The sequence below is a fragment of the Chroicocephalus ridibundus genome, chromosome 4 (genome assembly GCF_963924245.1).
Source record: "Chroicocephalus ridibundus chromosome 4, bChrRid1.1, whole genome shotgun sequence".
In the NCBI taxonomy this organism is placed as follows: domain Eukaryota; kingdom Metazoa; phylum Chordata; class Aves; order Charadriiformes; family Laridae; genus Chroicocephalus; species Chroicocephalus ridibundus.
Window position 1 is genome coordinate 92,658,296 of NC_086287.1, and position 26,794 is coordinate 92,685,089.

At 65.2% G+C, this 26,794-nt stretch overlaps 1 protein-coding gene across 3 annotated transcripts in view; it reads right to left on the reverse strand.

Moving 5' to 3' along the window:
• Positions 1–26,794, reverse strand: part of GSE1 (Gse1 coiled-coil protein) — a 107,304-nt gene that overhangs the window by 54,972 nt on the left and 25,538 nt on the right. For all 3 annotated transcript variants that reach the window (XM_063334770.1, XM_063334768.1, XM_063334769.1), the window contains one exon: positions 15,065–15,230. In XM_063334770.1, the coding sequence (XP_063190840.1) occupies positions 15,065–15,230 (166 nt within the window). The remainder of the gene's footprint in view (positions 1–15,064; positions 15,231–26,794) is intronic.

Here is a 26,794-nt window from a genome sequence, read left to right on the forward strand (position 1 = left end):
AGGGAGCGCCTTCCCGGTCCCCCACAAGGCAGAGGACGCTGCACAGCCTGAGGCCACCAAGCCCAATTAGCCCCCAGCCACAATGGGGACACTGCCGCGGTGACAACGACATGGGGACACGTGCAATTTCCCAGCAGGCAGAGCCTGGGGGACCAGAGCATCCTTCCAGGGCTGGCGCGGTGCAAGCCAAGCCCGGGGCTTGTGACCGGCGCGGCCCCGACACATGTTACAATAAATATTCCGCACAGACACCGTTCCATATGTATGATCCGGTGGGGTGATGATTTTTCTACTGATCACTGGAAGTGACAGCTGTGCGGAGAGCAGGAGAAACAAAGGCACCGACTGCTCTCCCCGTTACACTCCGCTAGCGACATGATGGTGTGACACGGAGCGGCAGCATCTGGTGGCGCAGGGACCGGCAAACCGGGACGGGACGCCTGTTAGCGCCGGGCACAAAGGGGTGGCGATGGGGATGGGGTGGCAATGGGGACGGGATGGAAATAAGGATGGGGTGGCAATGGGGATGGGGTGGAAAAAAGGATGGGGTGGCAATGGGGACGGGGTGGAAACAAGGATGGGGTGGCAGTGGGGACGGGGTGGCAATGGCAATGGGGTAGAAATAAGGATGGGGTGGAAATGGGGATGGGCTGGCAACGAGCACGGGGTGGAAATAAGGATGGGGTGGCAATGGGGACTGGGTGGCAGTGGGGATGGGGTGGAAATAAAGGATGGGGTGGCAGTGCGGATGGGGTGGAAATAAAGGATGGGGTGGAAATAAAGGATGGGGTGGCAATGGGGTGGCAAATAGGGATGGGGTGGCAATGAGCATGGGGTGGAAAGAAGGATGGGGTAGCAATGGGGACTGGGTGGCCATAGGGGCAGGGTGGCAATGGGGATGGGGTGGCCATGGGGAGGGCGTCGCCATGGGGACGGGGTGGCAATGCGGACGGGGTAGAAATAAGGATGGGGTGGCAACGAGGACTGGGTGGCAGTGGGGATGGGGTGGCAATAAGGATGGGGTGGCAATGGGGACTGGGTGGCAGTGGGGACAGGGTGTCCAATGGGGATGGCTCCCATCAGCCCTCTCGTGCCGCACATAAGCCCCCAGCCCCTCCATCCTCCCACCCTGTCCCCCGAAGTGGCCGTGGGACGGGGTACCGGGGAGCACGGGGTACCGAGGAGCACCCGGCCACCGCAGCGCCCAGCCCAGGCACGGTCAATATTTGCATTTGATTTGCAAGCGTTTCCTCCCCCCAGATAACGACGGGGCCGTGGCACGTACAGGAGGGAGAAGCACTGGGTTCGGTTAATTATTAGCGAACATGCAAATTCCCCCTCCATGAGATAACAATAAACACCACGATTTCAGTGAGATAAACAGGGCTTTAAATTTCCAGCAGCCTTTACTGGTGTAAAAATAAGCGTCCCTTATTTATTTAGCTCCTTTGAGAAACCACATCAGTCCCCAAACACAGTCTTTTACTGTCAAGCTACAGTAGAAGCCTTTATAGGCGGCGAAGATCCTGACAGCTACCCCTAGCACAACCATCTTTTATTCATGCTCATAATATAAACTGTATTGCCTCGGAAACAAAAGGATTTAACTCGCTGCTGGCCGGGTGGCAGCGGCCGAGCAGAGGTCTCCGCTGGGGGCACGCGGCTGGGATGGCTTTGCTCCGTACGGGGACATCCCGTCGGGCCACCGCCTCCTCCCGGGGACAGCCCCGGGACAGACCCTTGCCCCCCTCCTCCCCGCTGCGTCGGCACATCCCGGGCTAAAATAAAGCCAAAATAAAAAAAAAATAAAAAAAAAAAAACCACCCTGGCCAACCTCCAGCCATTAGGCAAAGCCTCCTTGCTCCGTGGCTCCGAATCCCACCCTGCCTGCACGGAAGCAGGCAGAGCAGCGGTTACAAGAGTGGTTCGTATTTAATAATGCAATTTATATTCCACTCTCAACATAAACTATTGTAAAGGCACACTAATGTAAAAATACATCTGGCTTGTCAATAGTTTATCTTCTGGATCTGCATCTAAATCCCTGGGCATTCTTGACTTATGGCTGCACCAGTGTCTAATGAATAAAAAGGTGCAAATTATAGGCCTTGCTTTAATGCTCATCATAAAATTAGATGATAGTTGCAAAAGCTGCATTCTCCTGCCCACAGTGCAGCAATGGTAAGCTATAAATAAAGTGTATTTAATGTATCCCAGCGCTGCGCAGAGCCAGGAAACAGTATGTTACTGCACAGCCTTCAATGGATCCGCCACAAGTTCAATGAAGTGATAACTGATCCATCATGTGAATTTATGTTAACTGTCTGCTCGCAAAGTCACGGCCCCAGCACTGTAAATAGCCGACAATCCTTCCAGCCCGGCCTGCCTGCCAATAAACCTGTCACCGGCAGGCTGGGAGCAGCCACCTTAGGACACCGCAGACAAACCATTACGCTCTTGGGCTTCCTCTTGGTTTTTCCATCCCTTGGGCCCTACGGCCCATCGCCGCCGTGCCTCGGTTTACCCGCAGCCGACACCCCCTCCCCACCACCTCCTCAGGGCTTTTCAACCCCGTGCGATGCTTCTCCACCTCCCCGGAGCTGTCACATCAGGGATGCGGGAAGCCCAGATGGGATGGCGGGCGCGTGCGTGGGATGGCTCCTGCTCGGGTGACAGGCAAATGCTGGTTGAGGGTGAGGGGAACAGGCTGGAAGCGGAGCCCCCCCGGCTCCTCCACCACACTGGGATGCAGAGCCCACATCGCTGGCGGGGGTAACTGCGCCATGCTTGGAAAGCCCTTGTCCCAGAGCTGGCATGTGGGAAGATGTCCCCAGGAAGGAGACATCCCTGGAAAGAAGACGTGGTCCCCAGGAAGGAGATGTGCCTGAAAAGGAGACATCCTTGGGAATATGTGGTCCCCGGGAAGGACATATCCCCAGGAAGCAGATGTCTTTGGGAAGATGTCCCTGGGAAGGAGACATCCCTGGGAAGCTGTCATCCTCAGGGAGGTGTCCCTGGGAAGATGTCCCCGGGAAGGAGACATCCCTGGGAAGGAGACATCCCCCCTCCAAGCAGCCCAAAGCCAGGGAGACCCTCATCCCTCCATGTCCAGCCGCATCTGGGGACGCATGCACAGGCCCCAGCCAAGGGAGATGGCAGTGGTGATGGTCACAGGGATGCAGCCACCCTTGGGGAGCGAGGTGGCAGCCCAGGAGGGCACAGGGGACACCGAGCCGGGGGGAAGCAGCGTTCGCCATCACCCGGCTCTCATTAACGCGGTGCTGAGCAGCCCCTAATAATAGCAACAGTAAATTCTCCTAAACCAATTCGGGTCCATTTCTATAAATAATGTAGAATCTTTTTATTTACTGACAGGTTGTAAAAGTATCAGTGAGAATAATGTGAAATCAGGCGCTGCTGAATAATTCATGGCAGCAGCTCCGCTCTCCCCGTCCCCGCGCTCCCCTGGCCCCGGCGTTTACACGACAGCACCTTGCGCCCGGGTTTATCTCATAAAACCCAGGACTAACGACCTGGCACTAATTCTTTATCAACCGGGACTTTTACGGCGAGGGGAGGGGGGAGGAAATAGAAAGAAATAAAAATAACCCTGGGTGCACCCTATAAAAAAATGCACGGGTCCATGTGCTCGCCTCCGCACGGAGCCGGCGATCCCCGCAGCGCTCAGCACCTCCCACCGGCAATTCCCTCCGGCCCCCGGAGCCCCTCCAAAAATTAGTATTAATTAGCAGCGCCCGCAGCTCCGCGCTGGCATCCCGAGCGCAGGAATGGCGGCACGACCCTGCTGGGACATGGGGACACCGGCAGGAGCCATGGGGACGACGGCAGGATGCTCGCTGGTCCCCACGCCACCCCCAGGGATGCTGGCTCCGGGCAGCAGACACACACACCCCCCCCGGCCCCTGCAGGCAGATAGGTTAAATTTGGGCAGAAAAACCAGATTCACAGGGCAGCTAATCCCTCTAACAACCTGATCCGGCGTCCCTCATCCCTCCTGCCACCGCTGATGGGGACGGCGGGGACCCCCCCTGCAGCCCCCCCTCCCTCCCCCCATCCTCCCCCCCCCACCCCAGAACAATACCTATCCGCCGCTGTTTTGATGTGCGGCACAAAGCCGGGAGAGCTTTCCATGTAACATGATAAAAGCAAGTCCCCAGCCAGCACAATTATTTGATAATTCTCCCTTAACACCCATCAAATTAAAGCAATGTCCAAGGGCTGCCTGAAGTGGCACTGATAGGTATTAAACTTTAATGAGATTTAATGGCACTGCCCTACTTTTTAAGCGCTCGGGCCTACGTTTATGAACATTTAATTTCCCAGGCCCTGACCTCTTTTTTTTTTTTTTTATTTTATTTTATTTTATTTATTCCCCCCCCCGCCCCGCCTTCCCCGGCGGCCCCCCCACCACCACCACCCGCCACCCGCACAGCTGGTTTCTGTTAGCGCTGGCGGTCGGCCCCGACCCGGGATGCTCGGGATGCTCGGCCGGCCCCGAGCCGATAGAAATCTCCAGGCGCTGCGGGGTGAGATGTTGACTCTAGCAGGGAGCCGAGACGGGGAGGGGGGGTGCCCGGGGAAGGCAGGAGGGAGACGGGAGGTCAGGGTGGTGGTGGGGGTGGTTCAGATGTGATTCACCGGCAGCGAACGCCGCCAAATTTATGGAATGACTTAATTAATTTGCTCTCGGAATGACGTGACACCGCGGGTCGGACCGGTTTGAGGGCTCTCGTCCTGCCGCTGGGTCGCGTTGGGTTTGCGAACGGGTTTGGTTAAGCACCCCTTAAAAATAAGCAGCCCCCCCTGCGGCGGGGCAAATTTGGGGGAGGGTTAGACCCCCCCAGGGACCGAAAGCAGCCCGCTGATCCAGTTTGTTGCTGCCCTCTAGTGTGTAGAGGCCAGGCCAGACCTGCTGTCGCCTGTCCCCCTCCCCATATGTCCCCCCGGCCCCTTGGCCACGCAGGATGCTGTGCCTCAAGTGGGGACGGCCGATGAGACGCTCAGAGACCTGACAGATGGGGTACCGGGGAGCATCGCTCCAGCACCCCATCCTGGAGCCCCGCCAGCTCCCCAAAACCCCGTTAATGGAACCGCAAAGTCGGCACTGGGGCACAGACCAGCGCCGGTGAGCACCGAGCATCACCTCCTGCCCCGTGGTACGGCCCTGGCGGGATGCAGGATGCCGCGTTTCCCTCCCCGTTGGGATGCAGGAGGGGTTGGGGTACCCAGGTCGGCATCAGCATCCTCCAACAGGAGGGGCTGCTGGCGTGGGCGCCACCGTTGCCCACCTCAGCGTGCCCCATGGCATGAGGGATGAGCCCAGGGGTAGGGAAACTGAGGCACGCACCAGTGCGGCCAGCTTCTGCGGCGGGAATGTCCCTCTCCCACCTCCTAAACCCCTTCCCAGCACCCACACCAAGCGCAGGGAGACCAGCAGCAGGAATGCAAAGGCAGGGCAATAAAAGGGAGCGTTATCAAGCCCCAGCAGAGCCAACAGTCCGCGCCGAGGCGGGGAGGAGAGCAGGCGGGAGGGAAAGGAGGAGAAAGGAGGGGGGGGAAAAAAAAAAAAAAACCAACCCACCCTTAACCCCGAGATCACTTATCATTCAGGCTGCATCACGCATCTTGAAAGTGCAGACACAAAAATGTAATGTCATAACATTCGCAGTTCAATAACCTTTGCTTCACGAGACGGCTTGAACTGTCAGAGGAGCTGGAAGGTAAATATTTCAGCGCACAGGCACTGAATGCAAAGGCGTGGGGAGAGGGAGGTGGGGGGGGTCGGCCTCGGCTTCCCCAGCTCGCCTCGACACGTTCAAATATCCCCCGCCGTAAATCCCGGCCGGCGCTGGGGAAAGGCCGTGGCGCGGATAAAATACGAGCAGATATAAAGCCAGACACCTTTATTGTTCGGCAAAGTCTTCCAACAAGTTATGAACCCGCAGCTTGACCCTAACCCATCATCTTGTTATACGGCGGAAACAAAGCCGGAGCCGGGGCTGGACCGGGGCGGGATGCGGGCAGGAAGGAGTAAAACCCATCCTGCCTCCTCCACGGGGAAAATTTGGGCGCAATCTGCCCCCAGTCCTCCCTGCACCCCATATCGACTGTGCTCCTGCCTGACAGCGGCTCGGCGGGGAGGCACTGGCTGTCCCTCGGGAGCAGACCCGGTGTTAGCCCCTTCCAATGAGCCTCCCCGCCGGGTTACGGCCCCGCAAAATCCCCGCAGCCGGGGTTAACGGGAGCAGGATCCCAGCAAAGGCAGCGCCTGGCTGCAGGGTTAATGGGGACCGCACGCCGTGCCGTGCTGTGCCACGCGGTGCCGGGCCAGGCGGGAGGAAGGAGATTGCACAGGCAGGGCCTGGGTGGGAGCAACGGCTGCGGGGGGTGGCAACCCGGCTGGGGATCCAGAGGGCATCGGGGCGAGCAGAGGTAACCCCCAATGGGGAAAATCCCCCCAGTAGGGCTGGGAAGGCTGGGAAGGTGCCTGGCACTGGGGCTGTGTGTCCAAGGGGGTGGCGTGGCACGGCACGGTGGGCACCAGCATTGCCCTGTGTGTCCAAGGGGGTGGCATGGCACGGCACGGTGGTCACCAGCACTACCCTGTGTGTCCAAGGGGGTGGCATGGCACGGCATGGTGGACACCAGCACTACCCTGTGTGTCCAAGGGGGTGGCATGGCACGGCATGGTGGACACCAGCACTACCCTGTGTGTCCAAGGGGGTGGCATGGCACGGCATGGTGGACACCAGCACTACCCTGTGTGTCCAAGGGTGTGACATGGCATGGCATGGCATGGTGGTCACCAGCACTGCCCTGTGTGTCCAAGGGGGTGACATGGCACGGCATGGTGGACACCAGCACTACCCTGCGTGTCCAAGGGTGTGACATGGCATGGCATGGCATGGTGGTCACCAGCACTGCCCTGTGTGTCCAAGGGGGTGGCATGGCATGGCATGGCATGGTGGTCACCAGCATTGCCCTGTGTGTCCAAGAGTGTGACATGGCATGGCACAGTGCACACCAGCACTGCCCTGCGTGTCCAAGCGGACTGCATGGCACGGCACAGCACCGCATGGAGGGCAGGAGCAGTGCCACGCACCCCGCACAGCTCGTGCATGGCACGTGTTGCATGGACACCCCCTCCCCGGCCCCGAGATCCAACTCTGTGGCACAGCACGGCACAGCTGGGGACAACCAGAGACACGTCCCTGCAGCCGGGCTGGCTCTGCCGAGGGGTTTTGCCAACCCCCGGTGGGGCTCTGCACCCCAAATGTTGGGCAGCAGAAGGGCTACGGAGCAGGGTCAACATGGCACGCCAGCGGCGGGTCCCAGAGGAGAGGGGCAAGCAAGCCCCCATGGTGCCCAGCCCTGGCATCACCGCTACGCCCTGGGCGGGGGGGCAAAGGGGGCCTGGCCGCGGCGAGGAACAGTTAAACGTCCCCCACCCGCACGGGGCGTGCGGCAACAGGCACCCGTCGCACCCTCCCCGAAACACCTGCTAACGCCGCGCTGGCACGGGGCGAGCGCCCGGGGCGAGCGGGAGGAGCGGCGGCGGCGGGGAGCGCGCCAGGGCCCGCAGCAAGAAGCGGCATGTCTGCCGCTTGGCAGCACAACAGAGAGCAGGTGACAAGCGCGCCGGCGGTCGCTTTATTACAGGAAGCGAGCACGCAAGCATCTGACGCCGCTCTGCCCCGAGAAAGGGGAAAAAAAAAACCAAAAAAAAAAAAAAAACACCAAACCGAAAAAACAACCAAACAACTGAAAAAAAAAAAAACCAACAACCCCCCTTCGGAGGGGGCCCCCGGATGCTGGGGGTGCCCCATTGCAAACCCCACCGGGATCAGCCCCGCCGCGACGGTGGCATCGCGGCCTGTCCCTCCCCACGCATCGCTGCCAGGGCCGAGCAAATCCCCAAGGAGTAAAAATCCACACGCCTGCGTGTGTGTGTGCGTGTGTGTGTGCGTGTGTGTGTGCGTGTGTGTGTGTGCGTGTGTGTGTGTGCACAAACATTTCTCCTCGGCAAACACTCCCCGAGACAACAAAATTAGCCGCCCCTGCGCCCGCTCCCGCGCCGACCCACTCCTCTGACACAGCAATTAGAGGCAGGCATTAATATTTAAATATTGCCAGCTCCAGAGAAGGGAAATCAAATAAAAACGCCGGCGTGCCGGCAGCGCATCAGGCTCCCGCTCGCTCCATCGGCCTCGAACCCCCCCCCCCCCACCGGGTGCAGGGCAACGGCGGGGACACGGGGGCATCGATGCCGGGAGGAGAACCCCCCTTTTCTGGGCCACATCCGTGCGAGCACGCAGCGAACAAGTGGCAAGCGGGCGGCGAGCGAGCGGGCGGCAGCGGTGCTCCTGCCAGCCCAGCGAGGCTGGGGGGGGCTGCAAAGGGCACCCAACCCCAGGCTGGCCACGCTTTTGGTGGGGGGGGGGGGGGGCACATAGGGGTTCCCACTTTCTCCCAGCCCTAAAAGCACCCACAGCACCCTCCTGCAGGGTGTTGGGGCTGGGACACACACGCACACGGACGGAATCTGGTGTGTGCCCCCCCCCCCCCAGGTCCCGCGGGTGCTAAGAGGCGGCGGTGGCGCAGCAAAGAGGATTTACTGCTCAACGCGAGGGGCTTTAGAGGCAATAACTTTCCCTCCTCTTGACTTAAATGGATTTTAAACTTCAAAAAGGATCGAGGGGGCAGGCTGCCAAGCGGCCGCCCCCGAAGGGCCGACCCCGCGGGCGCTACGCCGGGTTACTGGCGGGGGGAGTCATGGGGGGGCTGCGAGCCGAGCCGGGGGCCAACGGCCGAGGCAGATAAGTGCTGGGGGGTTGGGGGGGGCGGGGGGGGGTGAACCGTGCCGCCTGCCCTTGCAGAAGGCCCCGCGATAAGGCGGCCGCCGTTATCGGCGCGGGAGTGCCGGGGCGAGCTTCCTCCCACACCGCATTGCAACCGCCGGCAGGCAGCGGGGGTGACGGGGTTGGGGCGGACGGGGTAAGGGGGGACACATGGACGGGGACATGGGGCGGCCCCGCGGCCCAGCAGCCGGGGCAGCCACGAGACACGGCAAGGGCTATTTCAAGGGCAACCCCGCTGGCAGCCTGCCCGGGCGGCCGCGGCGTGCCAAGCGCCGTCCCCCGGCTGTCCCTTTCCCCGATGGGAGCTGGGGCTCGGCGGTGCTGCCCTGAGACACCCCCCACTACCCCGGGGTGACGGACCTGAGCGACGTCGGCACACGGGGGTCCGGGGTGGGTGTCCCCAGCGGGACGCGAAGGGGGAGGCAGCAAAGGACGATTTTCCCCTGCCAACGCTGGGACGCCAAACCTTGCACCCGGGGCTGGCATCGCCGCTGGGGCTCAGGGACAGAGGTGTGACCCGTGGCACCGCGTCCTCCCCCCCCCCCCGATACAGGGTGGGAGCACCACCGCCTTGCACCCCGCTGGAGCACGGATGGAGAAGGCAGAACCCACCCCCCACCCAGGCGCAGCCCACCCAGACCCCCCCTCCCATGGGATGCTGCCAGACGCCAGGGTGAGGGGCAGCGCTTGGGGCAGGGTGGGGTGGGGGGGGGTGGAGGAAAGAGCAGGAGAGTGGAAATTATTTTTAACACAGACACACGACCCCCCCCCCCCAGAGCTGCCCCCCAACCTGCAGCCCCATCCCGGGCGCTGGCAACGTCGGGAAACGATAAACTGTCCCGTGTCCCACGGCACCCCTCCCCTACCCTGTGGCCCCCCCACCCCCCCCAGCAGCCTGGCCCCCCGCCAAAGCCACTGTCTCCGCTGTAATGCTCCCTGCCCTGCAGCCAGAGCACGCACACGCACACACTCAGACACACGCACGCACACACACAATCCCACCTAACATCCCCCACCACCACCACCCCCCCCCCCCAAAAAACACCCCGGGGCGCGCACTCGCGGGCGCAGGCACAGCGGGACGCGCAGGCACACGCTCGTGTGCACCCGACAAAAGCCGGGGCGGGGGACACGCTCATTGCACACCCCTTGCACCAACAGCCGTTAACCTCGCGTCGTGCCACACACGCGTGTGCACAGGCAGCCCCCGCCCCCACGCACACATACACACACACACACGCACGCCCAGCCCCGCGGTAGCCCGCTGGCCTTGGCCGGCCCCGCCACGCCGCTGGCTCGTCGCACCCAACACCTCCCCACCAGGTGACACAAACCGGCTGCCAAGCGCCGCACGCAGCCGGGCGCACGCTCGCCTCGCCCGCGGGAGCACACCCACAAACCACACGGGCTCACCCCGCTGCTGGCACCCGCCGGCGCGCAGGCGCGCGCTCGCAGGAAGAGGTGCTGCCTTCCCCGCTGCCTTTTCCCTCCATTAACTCCCTCCGCGGCTCCCGCTCGCTGCCCGACAGGGCACCCGCACGGCACCCACCCCGTGCCCCCTGCCCACATCGGGATGCCCCAAGGAGCTCGGTCATGGAGGAGGAGGAGGAGGAAGAGAGCCAGGCACGCTCCCTGCTGCTCCAAGGGCTTGCAGCGGGCACTTGCCCGGGGTCTGGGGACAGCAGCGGGGCGCTGGCACTGATTCCACCCTGCAAAGTAGCCGCTTGGACGCGGCACAACACGGGGTGCGAGTGCGGCGCGGCTGCGAGCCCGGCAGGGTGACCCGCCAGGCCGCGGGGCGAAGGGCAAGGCAGGCGGCACAGGCAGGGGTGGAAGAGCGAGGATGGAGCAGGGCGATAAACACGGCGGCAGACGACGAGCCGGGCGAGACGCCGGGGCCGCGGCATCACCCTGATGCGGCGTACGGTGCCCGGGGTCCCGGTGACAGGCAGCACGGTTTGTTTGGCAACATGTTCCCTCCCCAGCACCGCTCCCCAGCATCCAGAAACATGGAGAATACGAGAGCTGCCCGGCTCCGGCAGAGCGGGGCATAGGTAAACTGAGGCACGGCCCCATGGCAGCACCCCGCTCGGGACACATACAGACAGCTGGGCAAGGAGCTGTGCCAAGGCCAGTGCCACCGGCTGAGCCCCAGCGTGTCCCCCATGCCCTGCCAGCCCATGGGCTGGGCCCCCTTGGGAAACCCCCAAAGGGTCTCTGTGGCAACGTGGGACACGGGGACTGAGCACCTCGGCTGACACCGGAGTCTGAGACCGCAGCACCCAGCAAGTCCCATCTCCTCCCAACACCCCCCAGGACACGCAGGAGCTGGACCCCAACCCCAGGGTGACCTCTGTCCCCCCCACCAGGGGGTCTCACAAGTCCAAGGTAATCTCCATCCCCCAAACAATGGTGTCCCCCAAGACCAGGGCCACCTCTACCCACCATGCCATGGGATCCCCCAGCTCCAGAGCAACCTCCATCCGCCATGCCATGGGGTGCCCCAAAACCAGGGTGGCCTTGGTCCCACACACAAGAGTCCCTCAACCCCAGAGTGACCTCTGTCCCCCACACCGCAGGGTCCCTCAACCCCAGGGCGACTCCTGTCGCCCCCACCAGAGGGTCCCCTAGGCCCAGGGTGACCTCCATCTCCCACACCATGGGGTCTCTCAAACCCAGGGTGACCTTTGTCCCCCGCACCACAGGGTCCCCCAAGCCCAGCTCGACCTCCACCCCCCCCCACCATGGGGTCCCCCAACTCCAGGGTGACCTCTGTCCCCCACACCACGCGTCCCCTCAACCCTAGGGCGACCTCTACCCTTCCACCGCGGGGTCTCCCAGGACCAGGGTGACCTCCGTCCTACACACGACGGGGGTCCCCCAACCCCAAGCTGACCCCTGTCCCCCACACCACGGGATCTCTCAACCCCAGGGTGCCTCTTCTCCCCCACGCCAGGGGGTCCCCCAAGCCCAGGGTGACCTCCGTCCCCCCATACCGGACCCCTCCATCCGGCAGTAGAGACGAAGTGGCTCGGGGGGGGTGGTCTTAAGGGGGGTTGGGGGGGATGTCTTGTTGGGGGTGGGAGCACACCAGCCCCATCCCACCCCAACCCGGGGGCGGGGGGGGGGGCAGCTCCCGGTCCGTCCGTCCCCCCCCGCCCCCGACGGCGCTGGGATGGGGGGTGGTGGGCAACACTCACCCGCGGGCCGCGCCGTCCAGCGGGGGCTGCGCTCCTCCATGGGCAGCGCGGTGGAGGGAGCCGAGCCGAGCCGAGCCGTGCCGTGTCTTTCCCCCCCCCCGCGCACACACACACACACACACACACACACACACACACGCCCCGCCAGCGCCGCTTCCTGCTTCCCTCGGCGCCCGCCCGCCGCCCCGGGAGCCGCACGGCTGGAGCGTGACTCACCGGGGGCCGGGCCGGGCAGGGCAGGGCCCCGACGGAGGAGGAGGAGGAGGAGGAGGAGGAGGAGGAGAGGAGGAGGAGGAGGAGGAGGAGAGGGGGAGGACGGGCGGCTGGCACCTTCCCCCCCTGGGGGAGGGAGGCACCGAGGAGGTGGGGGGCTCGAATAGGGATGTTGGGGAAGGTGCGGGGGGGACCCCCCTCGGGGGTCGCGGTGCGGCATCGGGGAAGGTGCCCCCAAGAATTAGGGCGAGGGGGGGTGACAGTCATGACCCCAACGCATAGGCGTGTGTGTCCCCCCCCCCCCCGTCCTCCCCCCCCCCCCGCCTTCCCAGCGCTGCATTTGGGAGGGGAGGGAGGGAGGGTGAGGGGCGCGCCCTCCCTCCCCCCAAAAATGCGGCGCTGGGGGGATGCCCGTGCCAGGCACCCATGAGGGGCAAGCGGCTGGGGGTGGCATCCAGCCCTTTGACCCCCACCCCAAATCTGCCTGGACTTCCAAACAAGCTCTGGGACGCCACCCGGTGCCATCCCGGCGAGCACCGAGGGTGGTCCCGAGTCCGGACCCTGCGGAAATAAGGGGTGTTCCCTCCGTGCACCCCCATGCCCCTTGCGTGGGGTGCAGGAATGGGGACAGCACTGTCCCCGCCGGCTGGGGAACGTGGTGGTCACCCCTGTGCCACCCCACCATCACCCTGCGGGCTCTGCCCGCACCCGAGTTTGGAGACACCAGCGAAACGAGCTGGGGTGGGGCTCAGCCCACTCGCAAGCGGACTAGTTGCCGATCATTTTCCGGCCATTACGAGCCACGCCGGCTGGCTCCGCATGCCAGACAGGCTCGGACAGGCAGGACCCCGGCCTTTCCCGGGCAGAAGGGAGGCTTCGGCGAGGAATTTGGTCCTGGCGCTGCCAGCCACCAACTTGCATCTCTGCAGGCGGAGATGCGGGCCACGGCGGGGACAGCCACCCATCCCCAAGCAGGCTGCCACACCATCCCACCCACCCACCCACACAAGCCCCTTCCCGGCTCACCCTCGCCTCCGCTTCCCCTCCATCATCCTCCTCTTCCTCCAACAGGCCCCACGGCCCGCCACGCCGGTGCTGCCCGCCGCCTCCCCCAGCCCTCCTCGCCGGCAACGCCGGTGCTTCCACCCCCCCCCGCCCCCGCCATCTCCCTTTTCCCGTTCTATTTTAAATTTTTATTGCATTCTTTTTAAAGAATACAGAGGAACAAATGCCCTTATCAGCAATTCTCACAAGGTATAAAGAGCCGCTTTTATCTCCCTGCCTTTACTAATCTAGAGCGAGCCAATGCCTGTTAATTTTTTAATTTTCCTAGTGAATGCATTTGTGGCTTTGTCAGCATCCATCCGCACACGCACGCTCTCCTCCACGTCACAGCCCGGCGACCCCGGCGTGGGATTGCCGCCGTGCCGGCAGAGCGGTGGCAAGCACGGCTCACGGTTTCGCAACCACGAAGGAGTTTCGTGCGTCGTGTGTGTCACGCCAGGCTCACCGGGACACCCTGGGATGTGCCACAAGCCCTGAGACATGGCGGTACCCCCCGGGGAGGCCAGCCCGGCCACGGGGCAGGGAGATGCTGCCAGAGCAGGTTCCCATCCTCGGTACCGGGATGGATTCCTGCACCAAGCTCCCCAGCCGTCACCGCCACCCGCTCTGGATGAGGTCCCCGAAGGGGGACAGGGGGGGTTTGCCCCCGTCCCCCCCCTGGGGAAGGGAGGGCGGGCACAGGCTCCCGCACACCGGGGCTGGGAGCGCCGGCAGCCGGCCGCGGTGCGCAGATGAGATGTGGCAGGCGTGTAACAAGCCATTAGTCACTGTCACCTTTGCCCGGCAGCCACTGGCAGGGTAATAAATCCCGAGCTGACTCCGGCGGGCCCGTTCCAGGCCACGGCTCCCAGCTTGCCTCCGCGCTGCTGCCGGCTGGGCTGTGAGCAGCTTGCAAATGCATCCCGGCCCCCCCAAACCCCCACCCCCCAGGGGACCTTGCGGGGTCCCAAACCGGGGACGAATCCCCACGGGGCTGATTGACAGGCCATGCGGGCCACCGTGTCCCCGGGAAGTGCCCTTCCTTGGGGACAAGGGGGGGTCACAACCCCCGCCTCCCCACCAAGCAGCCCCCTCGCCCCGTGGAGGTGACCCTGCCTGTCCTGGTTCCCTGCCTGTCCCCGTTCCCTGCTTGTCCCCGTTCCCTGCCCGCTGCACCTTGCGGTTCCCGGCTCTCCCCATCCCAGCACCAGGAACCGGCATCGGCGGTTGCCGCCAGATCAAAGCAGGCTGGCGTGGCACGGCACAGCGCGGCATGGCACGGCGCGGCGCGCCTGCTGGGAAGGGCTGGCAAACAAGCCAGTCCAGGGAGGCAGCAGGCGGGAAGCACGCGTGATACCTCTCCCAAAAATGCTGCCGCTCCTGACGGACGGGGCGGCCGAGTCCCAGGAGCCGCGGGCACGGCCCAGCCCCGGGGGCCCCCCCAGCTCCCTGGCGCGGCCAGCCCAACGCCGCGGCTCTCCCTGGCGCCCACAGCCTGACTCACGGCCCTGGGGACGGCGGGCAGGCACCGAGGTGCCGTTGGGGTCACCTTCCCGGCGGGGCTACGGGTTTCGGAGCCCCAACCCCAAACCGCTGGGCGCAAGCCTTCGCCGGGAGACCCAAGCCGCAGTGGCACGCTGGGCTGGCGGTGCAACCCACACCAGGGCAGGGGACAGCCCTTGGGGATGGCATCCCCACACCCCCTGGCATCCCCCCGGCATCACCTACTTGTGGCTCCAGTGTCCGCACCCTCCGCGTCCAAAGCCGTCCGCTGGCCGATGTCCGCGGCAGTGCCACCGCCTGTCCCTGGGCTCTCCCCGGCGCTGGCCACCCGGTGCCGGGGCTCGCTGGCCACAGGCTTGGTGGCGGCTGTCTCGAGGGACGAAGAGGACGCCTGGAAGAGAAGCAGGACAGAGATTCAGCGCTTTTCCCTGCCCTGTCCCAAGCGTGTGGCAGGGCCGAGCACCGCCGGCACGGGTTGTGGGGGGGGGGTATGGGGGGGGTCAGGGTGCACCGACACAGGATGCTTTGTTTTCCGGCCGGCCGGTGCACGTGGCCGGCGCGGGGAGCCGCACGCCGCTCGCCAGCCAGCCCGCGCCGCGGGGCTACAGCTGGATCCGGCCGATGGCTCCCAGCGCGGCCAGACAAGAAAGGCTGGAGGAGGCAGGGGGCGGGGGGAGAGGACATGAATCAAAGCGGCGTCCCCTCGCTCGCCAGCGGCAGCTGGCCGGTTAGGCAGCTCCCGATTACTCAACCGGGCAGTGTTTACTCGAGATCAACAACCCCCCGCCATCGCCTTCCCTGCCGGGCGGGCGAGGCGAACATGCCGCAGGGATGGGGACGGCGTTGCCGCTGCTTCTTGCTCAGTTTGGTCCCCCCCGCCCCGACCCCCGGCGTCCCCGGGCACTGCTGCGGCCCCGTGGTTGCTGTAGCTGTCACCCTCCCGCGTCAGGCGCGCCCTGGCACACAGCTTGGGCTGTCACCGCTTCTGTTCATCTTTAATAAAGCGACAGCCAGCGACACGGCGCGCATCCCGGCACTGCCACACCGCTCCGGGACGGACACACGGACAAACCGGCCCCGGGTCCAAGCAGGTCCCCGGGATGCTGTGCCCACACTTGGTACAGCGGGATACAGGAGACCTCCCCTCCTGCCACAGGGGACACCCACAAGGGACACCCCACTCCCGATTTGGGGACGTTAGGGTAAGGGTTGCAGCATGGCGAGGATTTTACGTTGATCCCGTTTTTCTCGGGATTAGTCCTATAAACGTGGAGAGCCCAAGCGAGATGGATGGTAGGTGAATGTTTTGCTGGGAAGCCCTTAGACTCAATGAGCCACGCACGCGAGCGGACATATAAATTTACCGTTCGCTTCCTGGAAAGGTTTAATTTATGGAATCCATATGGCAGTGCCGCACAACCGCGAGCGCTCGGCACATCCCGCGAGTCCTCGGGTGCCACCACGTATTGGCTCCAACTGGCAGGGTGCCACCGGCTGACCCGGCAACAGCGGGATGCCCTTCTCTTTCCCCAGTGATTAACAGAAGGCGACTCTCACAGCGGGCAGGGGACAAGCCTGGGGACCGGTCCCCATTCCCGAAAGCTTGGGGCGGGATCCCTGAAGACGGCAGGGACATCCCCCCGGAGTCCCGGGCGGGGCTGCCATGCCACCGCTCCTCCTCCCGGGGTGATGCCACCGGCGGTGGCAGCAGCAATCCCCTACCTGTGGGCACGGGAAAGGGCTGGGGCGCACTTTGATACCCGGAGCAACTAATCATTAATTAGCATTAATCATCCCCCGTCATGCGTCACGGCAGCATTGAGCAAGACGCAGCCGGGAAGCGGGGAGCCAGGCCGGGGTCGCGGCGGGGAAGGAGGATTTCGGCAGCGGTTGCCAGGCCAAGGCTGGCCCCCTCCTGCTCCCCGGCGAGCCCCAACAGCCCCCCCGGACCCCAACCCACCCATCAGCCCCACGGCAGCGGCAGCCCCCACCCCTTCTATTTTCTTGCTGGGGGGATGCCAAGATGCAAACGCACCAGAGGTGGGTACTACCTGCCCAAGGGGCAGCCAGGACCCGTCTCCCCTCACCGTCTGTGTCCCCCGGGACCCCCCAGGCAGCAGCCAGAGCCAGCGTGAGGCACCGGCCGCCTCCTTGTTTTAACTTCACCCCGCGCTATCTGTCAGCAAATCATCCCCGGTTACACAGATAAGGAATAATTGATGCAAAGGAGCCATCTGTTTGCGAACACTGAATATCTGCTCAATTAGGAGGGATCTGTCCACCCAGATAAAGCATCTCGGCAGCCCCTCGGAGCACGGGGGGGGGGGCCTTCCTCCCCGACCACGTCCTCAAAGGCTCACCCCCAATTAGAGGCGAGCGGGTTGATTTGGGTGCTAATTTGATAAGCAGCACCCCGAGGTGCTCAGGAAGAGGCCGGGAGGGGAGGGCGCTCTGCCACCAAGCATCAAAATGCACGGGGAGGGTTGGCAGCGCCCCCCCGCCAGGTCCCACCATGGTGATGCTCAGCCCATCCCAGTGTGGGACCTGGGGAGACGCGCGTCCCCATGGGTGGAGAGAGGGGACAGGCCGGCTGCGCCCGCCGAACGGTGCTGAGCTGAGGCCGGCCCGCTCATTGCATGAGTGGCTGTCTGCAGAAACACACCGAGGGAGCGTGCACACGGACAGAGGGACTCGGGGATGAGCCTGCAACAGGTCACAGCATGCACCGGCCATGCACGGCCCTGGTGGGGACGAGGGCCACAGGGCACGGCCCCCGGGCAGCGTCTGGGTCTGGGGTAGGTGTGGGGCAAAGTGACATCAATGTGACATCGTTACGTGATGAAAAGATTGAGCTGGCAGGCAGGCGAGGGCTGCACGCCCCGAGCAATCGCCACCCAGGGGAGGTGGGCAGGGACGGCAGGGCAGCTCTGCAGGGGACAAAACTGGGGGACAAAAGGCTCCCACGAGAGGTGGCACGGACGGCCCCACGGCACGGCGCTCCCTCGAACCCCCCCCCCGCGTGGCATCTGCGTCCATCTCACCCAGCAGGACCTTGGCACCAAGGACACGGAGAGCTCGAGATGGGTCAAAACACAGACGGTGGCCTCGAGGGACAGGCAGGGAGAGGTACTGCCAGACCCCGTGTCACCCATGCCCCCCACCACCAGCACGGCAGCACCGCGGTGCCCCCCCGTCCTTGGCTGGGTGCCCGGGGCAGGCACCTTCGCAGCCGGGGGACACGGTGGCGGCAAGGGCAGGGAGCGGTGTTCCAGCGTCCGTCCCTCCTTGCCAAGGGCACATTCCTTCTGCTCCCGTCACGGGGATAAATACCTGCCATGGCACCCAGCTCACCCCCCGGCCCTGGCTTCGGGATGGCGGTGACGGAGCGGAAAAGCAAAGGGCCGCGACAGCTCTCCGGAGAGGGATCCGGCACACAGGCGGCCGCGCCGGCGCGGTTCCCGTGCCTTCGGGACACCAGAAAACGCAGCTTCCCCATTCCACCTCCCCTGCGCCTCGCCTGCCGCCGGCAGCATGGCATCGGCGCAGCCACAACCTCCGCCCCCCCCCAGGGTGGCAGCACCCTGGAAAGCCCCCGCGCTGCCGGCAGCCAGGGCACCGGGGGTGGATGCGGTCACGGCGCTTCGCCTCTTGGCTGGCATCGCCCCTGCAAGGCGCCGGGCACGGAGCCCGGCGAGCACCGGCACAGCTGCACCGGCGATGGTTTTTTGGCACAGGCTGCGTGCAAGCTCCCACGAGGGAGCAAGGGACGAGGTGGGGAGGATGCTCGGCAGGGAGGGGACGCATCCTGCACCGCCCGGGGGATGCAGAACAAGGAGCCTTGGCACCCAACTGCAAGGCTGGTGCGGGACGAACCCCTGCCACCCCCTGTCCCCTCACCTCCCCCGGGACCTTTGAGGTGATGCTCAAAATAAAAGGCCTTCACCCTCCTCCTCCTCCTCTTCCTCCCGGAGGCCTGAAACCAGAGGGTTTTGCCCCAAAAGCAGGCTAGGCACCGAGACCTTGTGCAGCTGCGGGTCCCCGGCGGCGGCACGGCATGGCACGGCACGGCTCGGCACCCCCTGGGTCCCCTGCCGCCCCGGTGGGTGCCCGCAGGAGGGGCGGTGGCCGCATCCGCGCATCCCCGCCGCCGTGTTTAAAGTTTCTCAGCCGTGTTTGCTGGCGGAAAGTTGGAACCTGCAATTACAGCTGTGCTAACCCCTCATTAAAAAGGGGAAGGGGGCGGGCGGGGGGGGGAAATGGTAAAGAAACAAAAGGCTCCAGAGAGACACGGTGCCGTTAACCCTTCCCAAGCCGGGGATGTGCCCAACCCAGGTGGGCCCCCCCCAGGAAATTAATAGGGCTGTGGGGACGCGTTGCAGCCATGGCAGGGACCCAGCGGTGCCACCGTGTGCCGGGGGGGTCAGCCCATCCCCGAAGCCCACCCGGATTCCCCGCTCCGGGTCCCGGGACAGCAGCGAAGCCCTGCCCGCATGGGCACGTTTGTCACCGACGGACGTTTGTCACCGGCGGGGCTGCGGTTCCCGCTCGCTCTCCGGCAGCGCCAGCGTGACGCCTGCCGCAGGAGCCCACGCAATATGTTCGCACTCATCTCGCAGCTGCCCCCAGACAGCCCGAGGTGCCGCGCTCCTCCCCGGCGTGCGGGGGCCGGTGTGCCGCCGGCGAGCCCAGGCGGGGACCGGCAGCGGGGTGGGCAGGGATGATGGAGGGGGCTGGAGACTGCGGTCAGGCTGGAGGCCACATGGGGAGATGCCGCCACATGGGGAGACGATGCTGGAAACGGCGCTGGGGAGGGATGCGCTGGCAGGGCCCCCCCCCACACCTCACGCCCGAGCATCCTGACCCAGGGCTGTGCCACCAGCCCCGGGAACGCCGGGCAAGGGGGGGGGAAAAGCCTGACGCTGACCCCCATGTCACCGCAGCCCCCCCCCCACCCCCGGCAAAGCGGGTTCACAAGCACCCACCACCGGCATGGCAGAGGAAGCGCCCGGCGGAAGCGGGTGCAGCACCGCGCCCGCTCGCTGCTGCTTTTTGGGGTGGAGCGCGGTGGCCCCCCAGCACCCCGTCCCCAGCAGGGGCCTGACCCTGCACCCACCACATCCACCCCCTCCTCGGTGCCCCCATCCCCGGGGAGCAGCGGGTCCCCCCCATTGCCCCCACCCCACCCCCCCACCCCCCGCCTTGGGGCGACACCATCTCACCCGCCGCGGCCGCAGCGGCTCTGACAGCCAGCTAACGAGCTGCAGGCAGCAATTTGGGTTATATATAGCCCCAAAGTGACTGCATCTAATTGCTCCAGCCCGCACCGGCCCCGCCGCGGGGTCCGGGTGCTGGGTGCAGAGGGACGGGACGGGCGGCACGCACTCACACCCCATCACCCCCCCCCGCCCCGAGCCCCCCGAGGCTGGCGGGGCGCGAGCATCGCCCCATCCCACGCCGGCCCCAGGAAGCAGGGCTGTTCTCACCGGCTTTGTGCCGGGCCATAAGCGGCTTTGGCTAAAGCTGCCGTCCCAGCCCGTCCCAGCCAGGGGCCCTTAAGGAGCTTTTGTCCCCCTCTCATTAAGGGGTTTCGGCCGGGGGGCCGCGGGGTGCAGCACCCGGCACCCCCTCGCCGCAGCCCGCGGGCTCCAGCCAGCTGCTCCGGCAGCCCCAGGAGGGAGGGATGGATGGATGGATGGATGGAGGGAGGGAGGTGGTCCTGCCGCCGGCCCCCCGGGCCCTTTGTGGCAGCCCCCGTCCCCTCGCAGCAGCTGCCAGGCGAGGCGGCGGGCGCGCAGATGCGGCCAAGGGGGGTGTGTGTGTGCATTGGGAGTAGGGAGGGGGGGTGATGGTGGTGGTGGTGGGGGGGGGTGTCCCCCACGGCGGCTCCCCACGCCGGCGGGGCGAGAGGCGGCCCCCGCACGCAGCCGCCGGCGGGGAAGGGGGAGCCGGAGCCGAAATTGTTTGCCAGCTTCCTCGAGACGGCACAATGGAGGGCGCGCAGGCGGATCCGGGGTCAGGGGTGAGAGCAGCAATAAGTGGTTTATGCCTTTTGTGAAGAGGCTGAACTGACAGCTCGCTGGATTAACAAAGACGTCCTCTGTTCCCGGGCAGGTCATGTGGAAAGCGCTGCGCCGACCCCTGTCACTTCTTTTTTTTGCAAGAACAGACATTTGTTCGCCAGCGAGCGGGGAGGTGATGGAGGGGGAGGCGGGGGCCGGGAGGGGGGGGGGGTGGCGCACAGCCGCTCGCTCCCGGCTTTCCTCCAGCCCTCTGGGGCTCTGGGATCGGCGGCTGCTCGCTGCTTCGGCAGCCCTGGCCGCACCGCGTCCCCTCCTGTGCCTCAGTTTCCCCAGGTTGCGGGATGAGACGTGGCTGGTGGCGATGCGCGAGGTCCCAGGGGACATTGCCACCTCCACCCTGCTGCCCATGCGGTGCTGGGTCCGGTGTCACCCCGCTTCCACACCAAGAGCTCCCCATGCTCGCCACCTTGTCACCCCAGGGCCAGGTTTGATGTGACCTGCACCCTGCTCGGTGCCAGAGCAGTCCCCATCCCACCACGGGGACACACAGCCCTTGCTTATGCCTGCCGGTGCCTGCCAGGCTGGGAAATGTTCCCTCCACCCCGCTTTCAAGGAAGGGAAACTGAGGCAGGGAAGGATGTGAGCATCCCATCCATGGACAGACAGCAGGGCTGGCAGCAGCACCTCCGCTCCTGGCACTGGAAGGGGAGCTGGCCCTGCAGGGCACAACCGGCCCTCTCAAATCCACAAGGATTTCCCCAAGGCTGTGCAGCACATGCCATCATTAGACTCCAGAGTAAACAGCTGAAATAGTGCCATTCCACATTGAGACAAACTACTCTGGCGAACCAGTGACCCCCCAGCCTTGGCTGTCCCTGCAGTTCCCATGTCCCTCTGCCACCATGCCACAGCCCCAGATCCATGCCATTGCTGCCTATGTCCCCCTGGGATTACAAGGCTCCAGACCAGGAGAAGAGGGGTGCAGCGCCTGCCACTCAAATCCTGCAGAGACCCCACGGGACGTACAGGGCTCTGCTCTGTCCCCCATGTCCCCCATCCCCATCTCGGGGACACTGTGGCCCTGCAAGCCGTCATGGCACCCAGTTCACCCACCTCCAGCTCCGGAGCTGCCGGGCGGTCTGTGCCTGCTGTTCCCTCCCTGTCACCCTAAATACCTGCGTTCCCTCCCCACCACCCTAAATATCCACCACAGGGAGAGGCAGTTGCCCCCAGGGGCTTTTCACTCCGGAAAATCCCACCCGCCCCACGGCGTCTCATGTTTTCGGGGCATTCCCAACACGTGCAAAGCCCCGTGGATCGCTCGGGGGTAAACTGAGGCAGGGAGGAGCAGCCGGGCTGGTGCAAAGCCGGGGAGTGGAGGGATGTCACCGTGCCAGGGAACCTGGCTGGGGGATCCCAGCTTGGGGACCCCCCATCCGACTCAAAGGGGGGCACATCACGACACCGGCACCCATGGCGAAAGCCCTTGCCTGCCTCGGCGCGGGTCCCAGCGAGGGCCACATGCCGGCCAGGCAATCAGCTTGCGATGCGGCGGCATTAAAGCCTCAATCCGCCCCCCCTACACACACACACCCCCCGCCGTGTCCCCCTTCTTCATCCAGCCGGGCAGCTTAGCGCGCCGGTTCTCAGCTCCCGCCTGCCATCTAAAGACGGACTTACCGCCAGGTCCGGCGCTTCGTTAAGCCGCAGATTAAACGCGCACCATCTGCAAAGGGGAAACTTTAATGCAGGATAATACCTGCAGCACACACTGCGCCGTTGTCACCGCGCGGCCCGGCCATGCCAGGCGGGTGGGCACGAAGGCGCTCCCCCCCCCACCCCCCACCCCACCCCTGGCGGTGGCACCACGTCCCTTAGCGGCGCCATGCCCCTCCGCGGGGATTTTCAGGTGCGAGTGGTACCCAGGCTGGATGTCCCCATCCTCCCTGCTGTCCCCTCCTGGCACAGCCCCGCAAAGGACTCACGTCCGGACTCCCAGCCAGCCCCCTCCCCACCGGCCCCTGTGTGTCCCCCCGGGGGCAGCCACCCCCGGGCAGGGGACACCCAGGCACTCAGGGTGGTCCAACCACCACCCCACCGGGTTAATTACTTTAAGCGATTAAGAGTCTCTTCATCAGGGCAGCAGATTAGACCCTGCAGCCAGGAGCTGTCTTTCCCCCACAGCCCTCCTCCCCCAAGGGACAACACGGTGGGGGGGTATCCTGCCCTGTCCCCATTTTTAGGAGCAAATCCCACCTCTCCAACCCCACAAAGGTGCCCTCTGCGCCCCACCAGCGCAGCCCCCAAGGATGCCCAGGCCACCAGCATCACCCAGGGCACAGCGGAGACGCGGGGTCACCCAGGCTGTCCCCAGTGATGGCGGGGGGGACACAGAGCCAGGCTGAGTGTCACATAGAGGCGGGAGGGACACCGGGTACCACCCAGCAGGGAGGGGGGGATGCTAGCGGGGGGCAGGGCACCCCAAAGGCAGGTGGGGGAGGAGGGGGCAGCTGCCTGCCGACTCAGCGCCCCGATGAATTACACCGGATTACAGGTCCCTGCTCAGGTCAGCGGGGAAAGGAGCCAAGGAGGCTTTCCGCCTCCCGGCCCGCTCCTGCCGGAGAATTTACAGCCAGGACTCCGTGACGGGCTGAGTAATTAGTGCCGGGAGGGAAACGGCTGAATCAGCACCCAGCAATCGGTACCGAAGGGATGGAGATGGAAGAGGGAGGATCACGCAGCCCCGAGCTGGGGGGGATGCGGGACCGACAGAAGCGCCCCCGGGATACAGGGGACAATGGGTGACCCAAAAGTGCCTCCTGGCGGGGTGGTCATCCTGACAGCCATGAGCACTGGGGGAATGCCGGCTAGCCCGGCATCGTTCCTCCAGGACCAGCTCTAGCCTAGCATTTCAGAGTCAGTCCCTCGGGGTGTCCCTTTGGGAACACGCCGGGATGCAGCTATGGCACGCAAACCCCCTCCATCCCGCTCGCTTAAACGCGAGCATCGCTCTGGTCCTCCCTTCACGGCCTGGATGCTGCATCCCAAGATGCTCCATCCCTGGGATGCCCGAGCATCCACCCAGCCGTGCCCAGGCAGCCCTTGGGCCTCTGCGGCTGCCATCGATTTACCAGGATTGGGAATGGCAGGGCTGGCTCCCGGGCAGAGCCGGCCCCTGCTCCCCGGCTGATTACAGCCATTTCCCTGCCCGTTCCCCCTCCCGCTGTCTGCCTCCTGCCTCCGTCTGCTGCCTGGTTTTACGAGGGCCATTTCCAAGAGGTCGCTGGAAATAGATTTTTATCACCTCGTGATAAATATCGTTTACGGTGACATTACTGCTCGGAGCAGCCATGCGGAGGAGGGAGGAGAGGCGGGCAGGCGGACGCCCGCTCGCAGCCCCCAGCTCCACGGGGCACCGGCTGGGCCCCTTTCTCATCCCTGTCCCCATCCCCGCAGGTTCAGGCACAGCCAAGCCCCGACACTATCCATCCATCCATCCATCCATCCGGGCGGCACGAACAGAGGGAGCCGCATCATTAGCCCCGTGCGCCATTAAGCACTTAAAAAGCCATAGGAATAAGCCGCGCCATTAGCTGACAAGCGAGCTGGGAGGGGAGGGATGCGTGGCAACAGCAGGGCGAACCGAGCATGGATCAGGGAATCTCACCACTCTACATGCCACAGGGTGCCCACAAACCCCCTGGGAGAGACGCTCTGGTCCCCCAAGAGCCCAGGGGGGCAGAAAAGCCCCCTCCTGCAGACGGCTCCGGGATGGAAAACCAGGTGCTTTCAGAGCTGACACATCACTTTTGAAGGGGTGAAGCCACCAGGCACCTCTCCAGAGGGACTTTTCGGCAGGGCAGGGAGAACCGGCTCCCCGCTCGTCCCCTCCCAGCTTTAGGGACGGAGCTGGTGCGGAGGAAAGCCACCGCTGGGCTGAGAACTGCAAACTCGTGACAGCTGTGGCCCCAGCCCCGGTTGCTGCAACCCCGCGCATAGGTGATCCGGCGGCCCACGGGTCCTGCCCCGGCCGAGCCCGCAGGCAGGACGGTTGCCAAGCCGTGCCCACAGGCAGCTGCCTCTGGAAAAGGGCACGGCAGCAGGCACGGGGCCAAGGCCAACCCGCTGCCCACGCCAGCCCCGCCACACACAGCACCGGGGGCCGGCCACCCCCGGGGAGGAAGCTGGGCAGGGGGGGAACAATCACCCCTTTCACCAGCGCTGAGGTGGGGGTGTCACCTGCGGGGACGGAGCCACGGTCCCCAGGGTGCCCCCCCCGCCTCCCCAGGGGCGAAGAGCAGCAGCAAGGCTCACCGCGGCGCTGGCAGGGAGAGCCAGGCTGCAACACCCGGCAAAGAGCAACCCTCGCCCGCGGGCAGAGAGCGCGGCAACGCCAGCCCGTGCCAAGAATCCTGTTTTCTCTCCCCGGCTCCCTCGGGCAAGCCGCCTCCTGCCCCGCTGCCTCAGTTTCCCCAGTGCCCAGGAGCTGGCAGGGATGCCGGGGGCACGGGGCAGGGGTTGGGCAGCCATGGGGGGGAACCCGTCCCCAAGTCCCGGCTGCTTCTTGTGACACGCGGTGCAAACGCGCCGCGGCACGAAGCCCCGGCGTCTCGCTTGGCAAGTGGCCCCGCGGCATGGGGCCAGGAGGGAGGGAGCGGGGCTTTGTATGGGGACGGGCCCCCGGCGAGACAGCGGCAGCGGCCACCTGCCGCGCGCCGCCACAGTGGCACAGCCCCTCCTCTGCTTGCGGAAAACAACCCTGAAAAGGGACAGCCTGGTGGCATGAGGGGCTGCGTGGGGACAGCCAGCCCCGTCTGCAAGGACACAGGGTGCTGGCGGAGTGGTGTTCATCCTGTCCCCTCCCCTCCGCAGCAGGGATGTCACCCTGTGGCCAGGACACGTGCGTGGGTCAGGCGGCGCTGCCACCATACCAGCAGCCAAGCATCGTCCCCAGGTGCCATGTCCCATCCCAGGACACACCATCCCCTTGCAGCCCCCCGGGGCCGAGGGGTCCCTCGTCCGCCCCTGGAGCCCCGCCATGGCAAGCAGCCTGCATGGGATGCCCGGCGGCAAGACTCGTGCTGAAGCCAGCTGCCTCCGGCCAGCATAAAAGGGGGTTTGTTCACCTGGCGAGCAGCTCGGCGGCCCCCGGGGCTGGCCCCCGCCACCGCCTCGTGGCTGCCGGCACGCAGGAGCCACCGCCGGAGCCAGCACACCCTGGCAGGGCCACCTCCGCGGCGGTCGCGGTGACCTTATGTGTCACTGCAGGAAGAGCCTGTGCGCCGCCGCCAGCCCAGCGCTTGGCCCGGTGCACGGTGGCGGTGGCCAAGGCGGGCCCGCGGCTTGGCACCCATCCTGCCTTGCCGCTTGCCCGCAGCTCCCACTGCCCCGGGGCTGGCAGGGAGGCGAGCAGGAGCCGGAGGAGGTGCAAGACAGACGGACAGACAGCAAGAGCACAGACCCCCTGCTTGCGCCGCCCCGAGCCCTGGGGTGGAGGGTTGGGCATCCCCTGCCCACCCCAGGACCTGGGGACACAAGGGCAGGTGGCCCCGCAGGCAGGGATGCTGCCCGCTCCCAGGGCCACCAGCATCCCTCGGGGACGGACGGCTCCAACCTCAGCACACCCCGCTCAGCACCCAGGGGTCATGGCGGGGGGCTGGGGGGGGGAAGCTTTACTCCCCAACATCCCCAAATGAAGACACACTGCCAGGCAGGCAGCAGCCACCTGGACCAAACCCCTTCGCCCCCCTCCCAAGCACCACTGCCCCCCCGAGAAGCCAGACCCGACACCCCCTACCCCCCCGCCCCCCAAAGAAGAGTGCCCGTGCTGCAGCCCCTGGGTTGAGGTACCCCCCCCCCGTGCACTCCAGGAGAGCTGCGTACGGGCCCGCTGGGGTGCAGAAACACCGTTTTACTACTTTTTTTATAAGAAAAA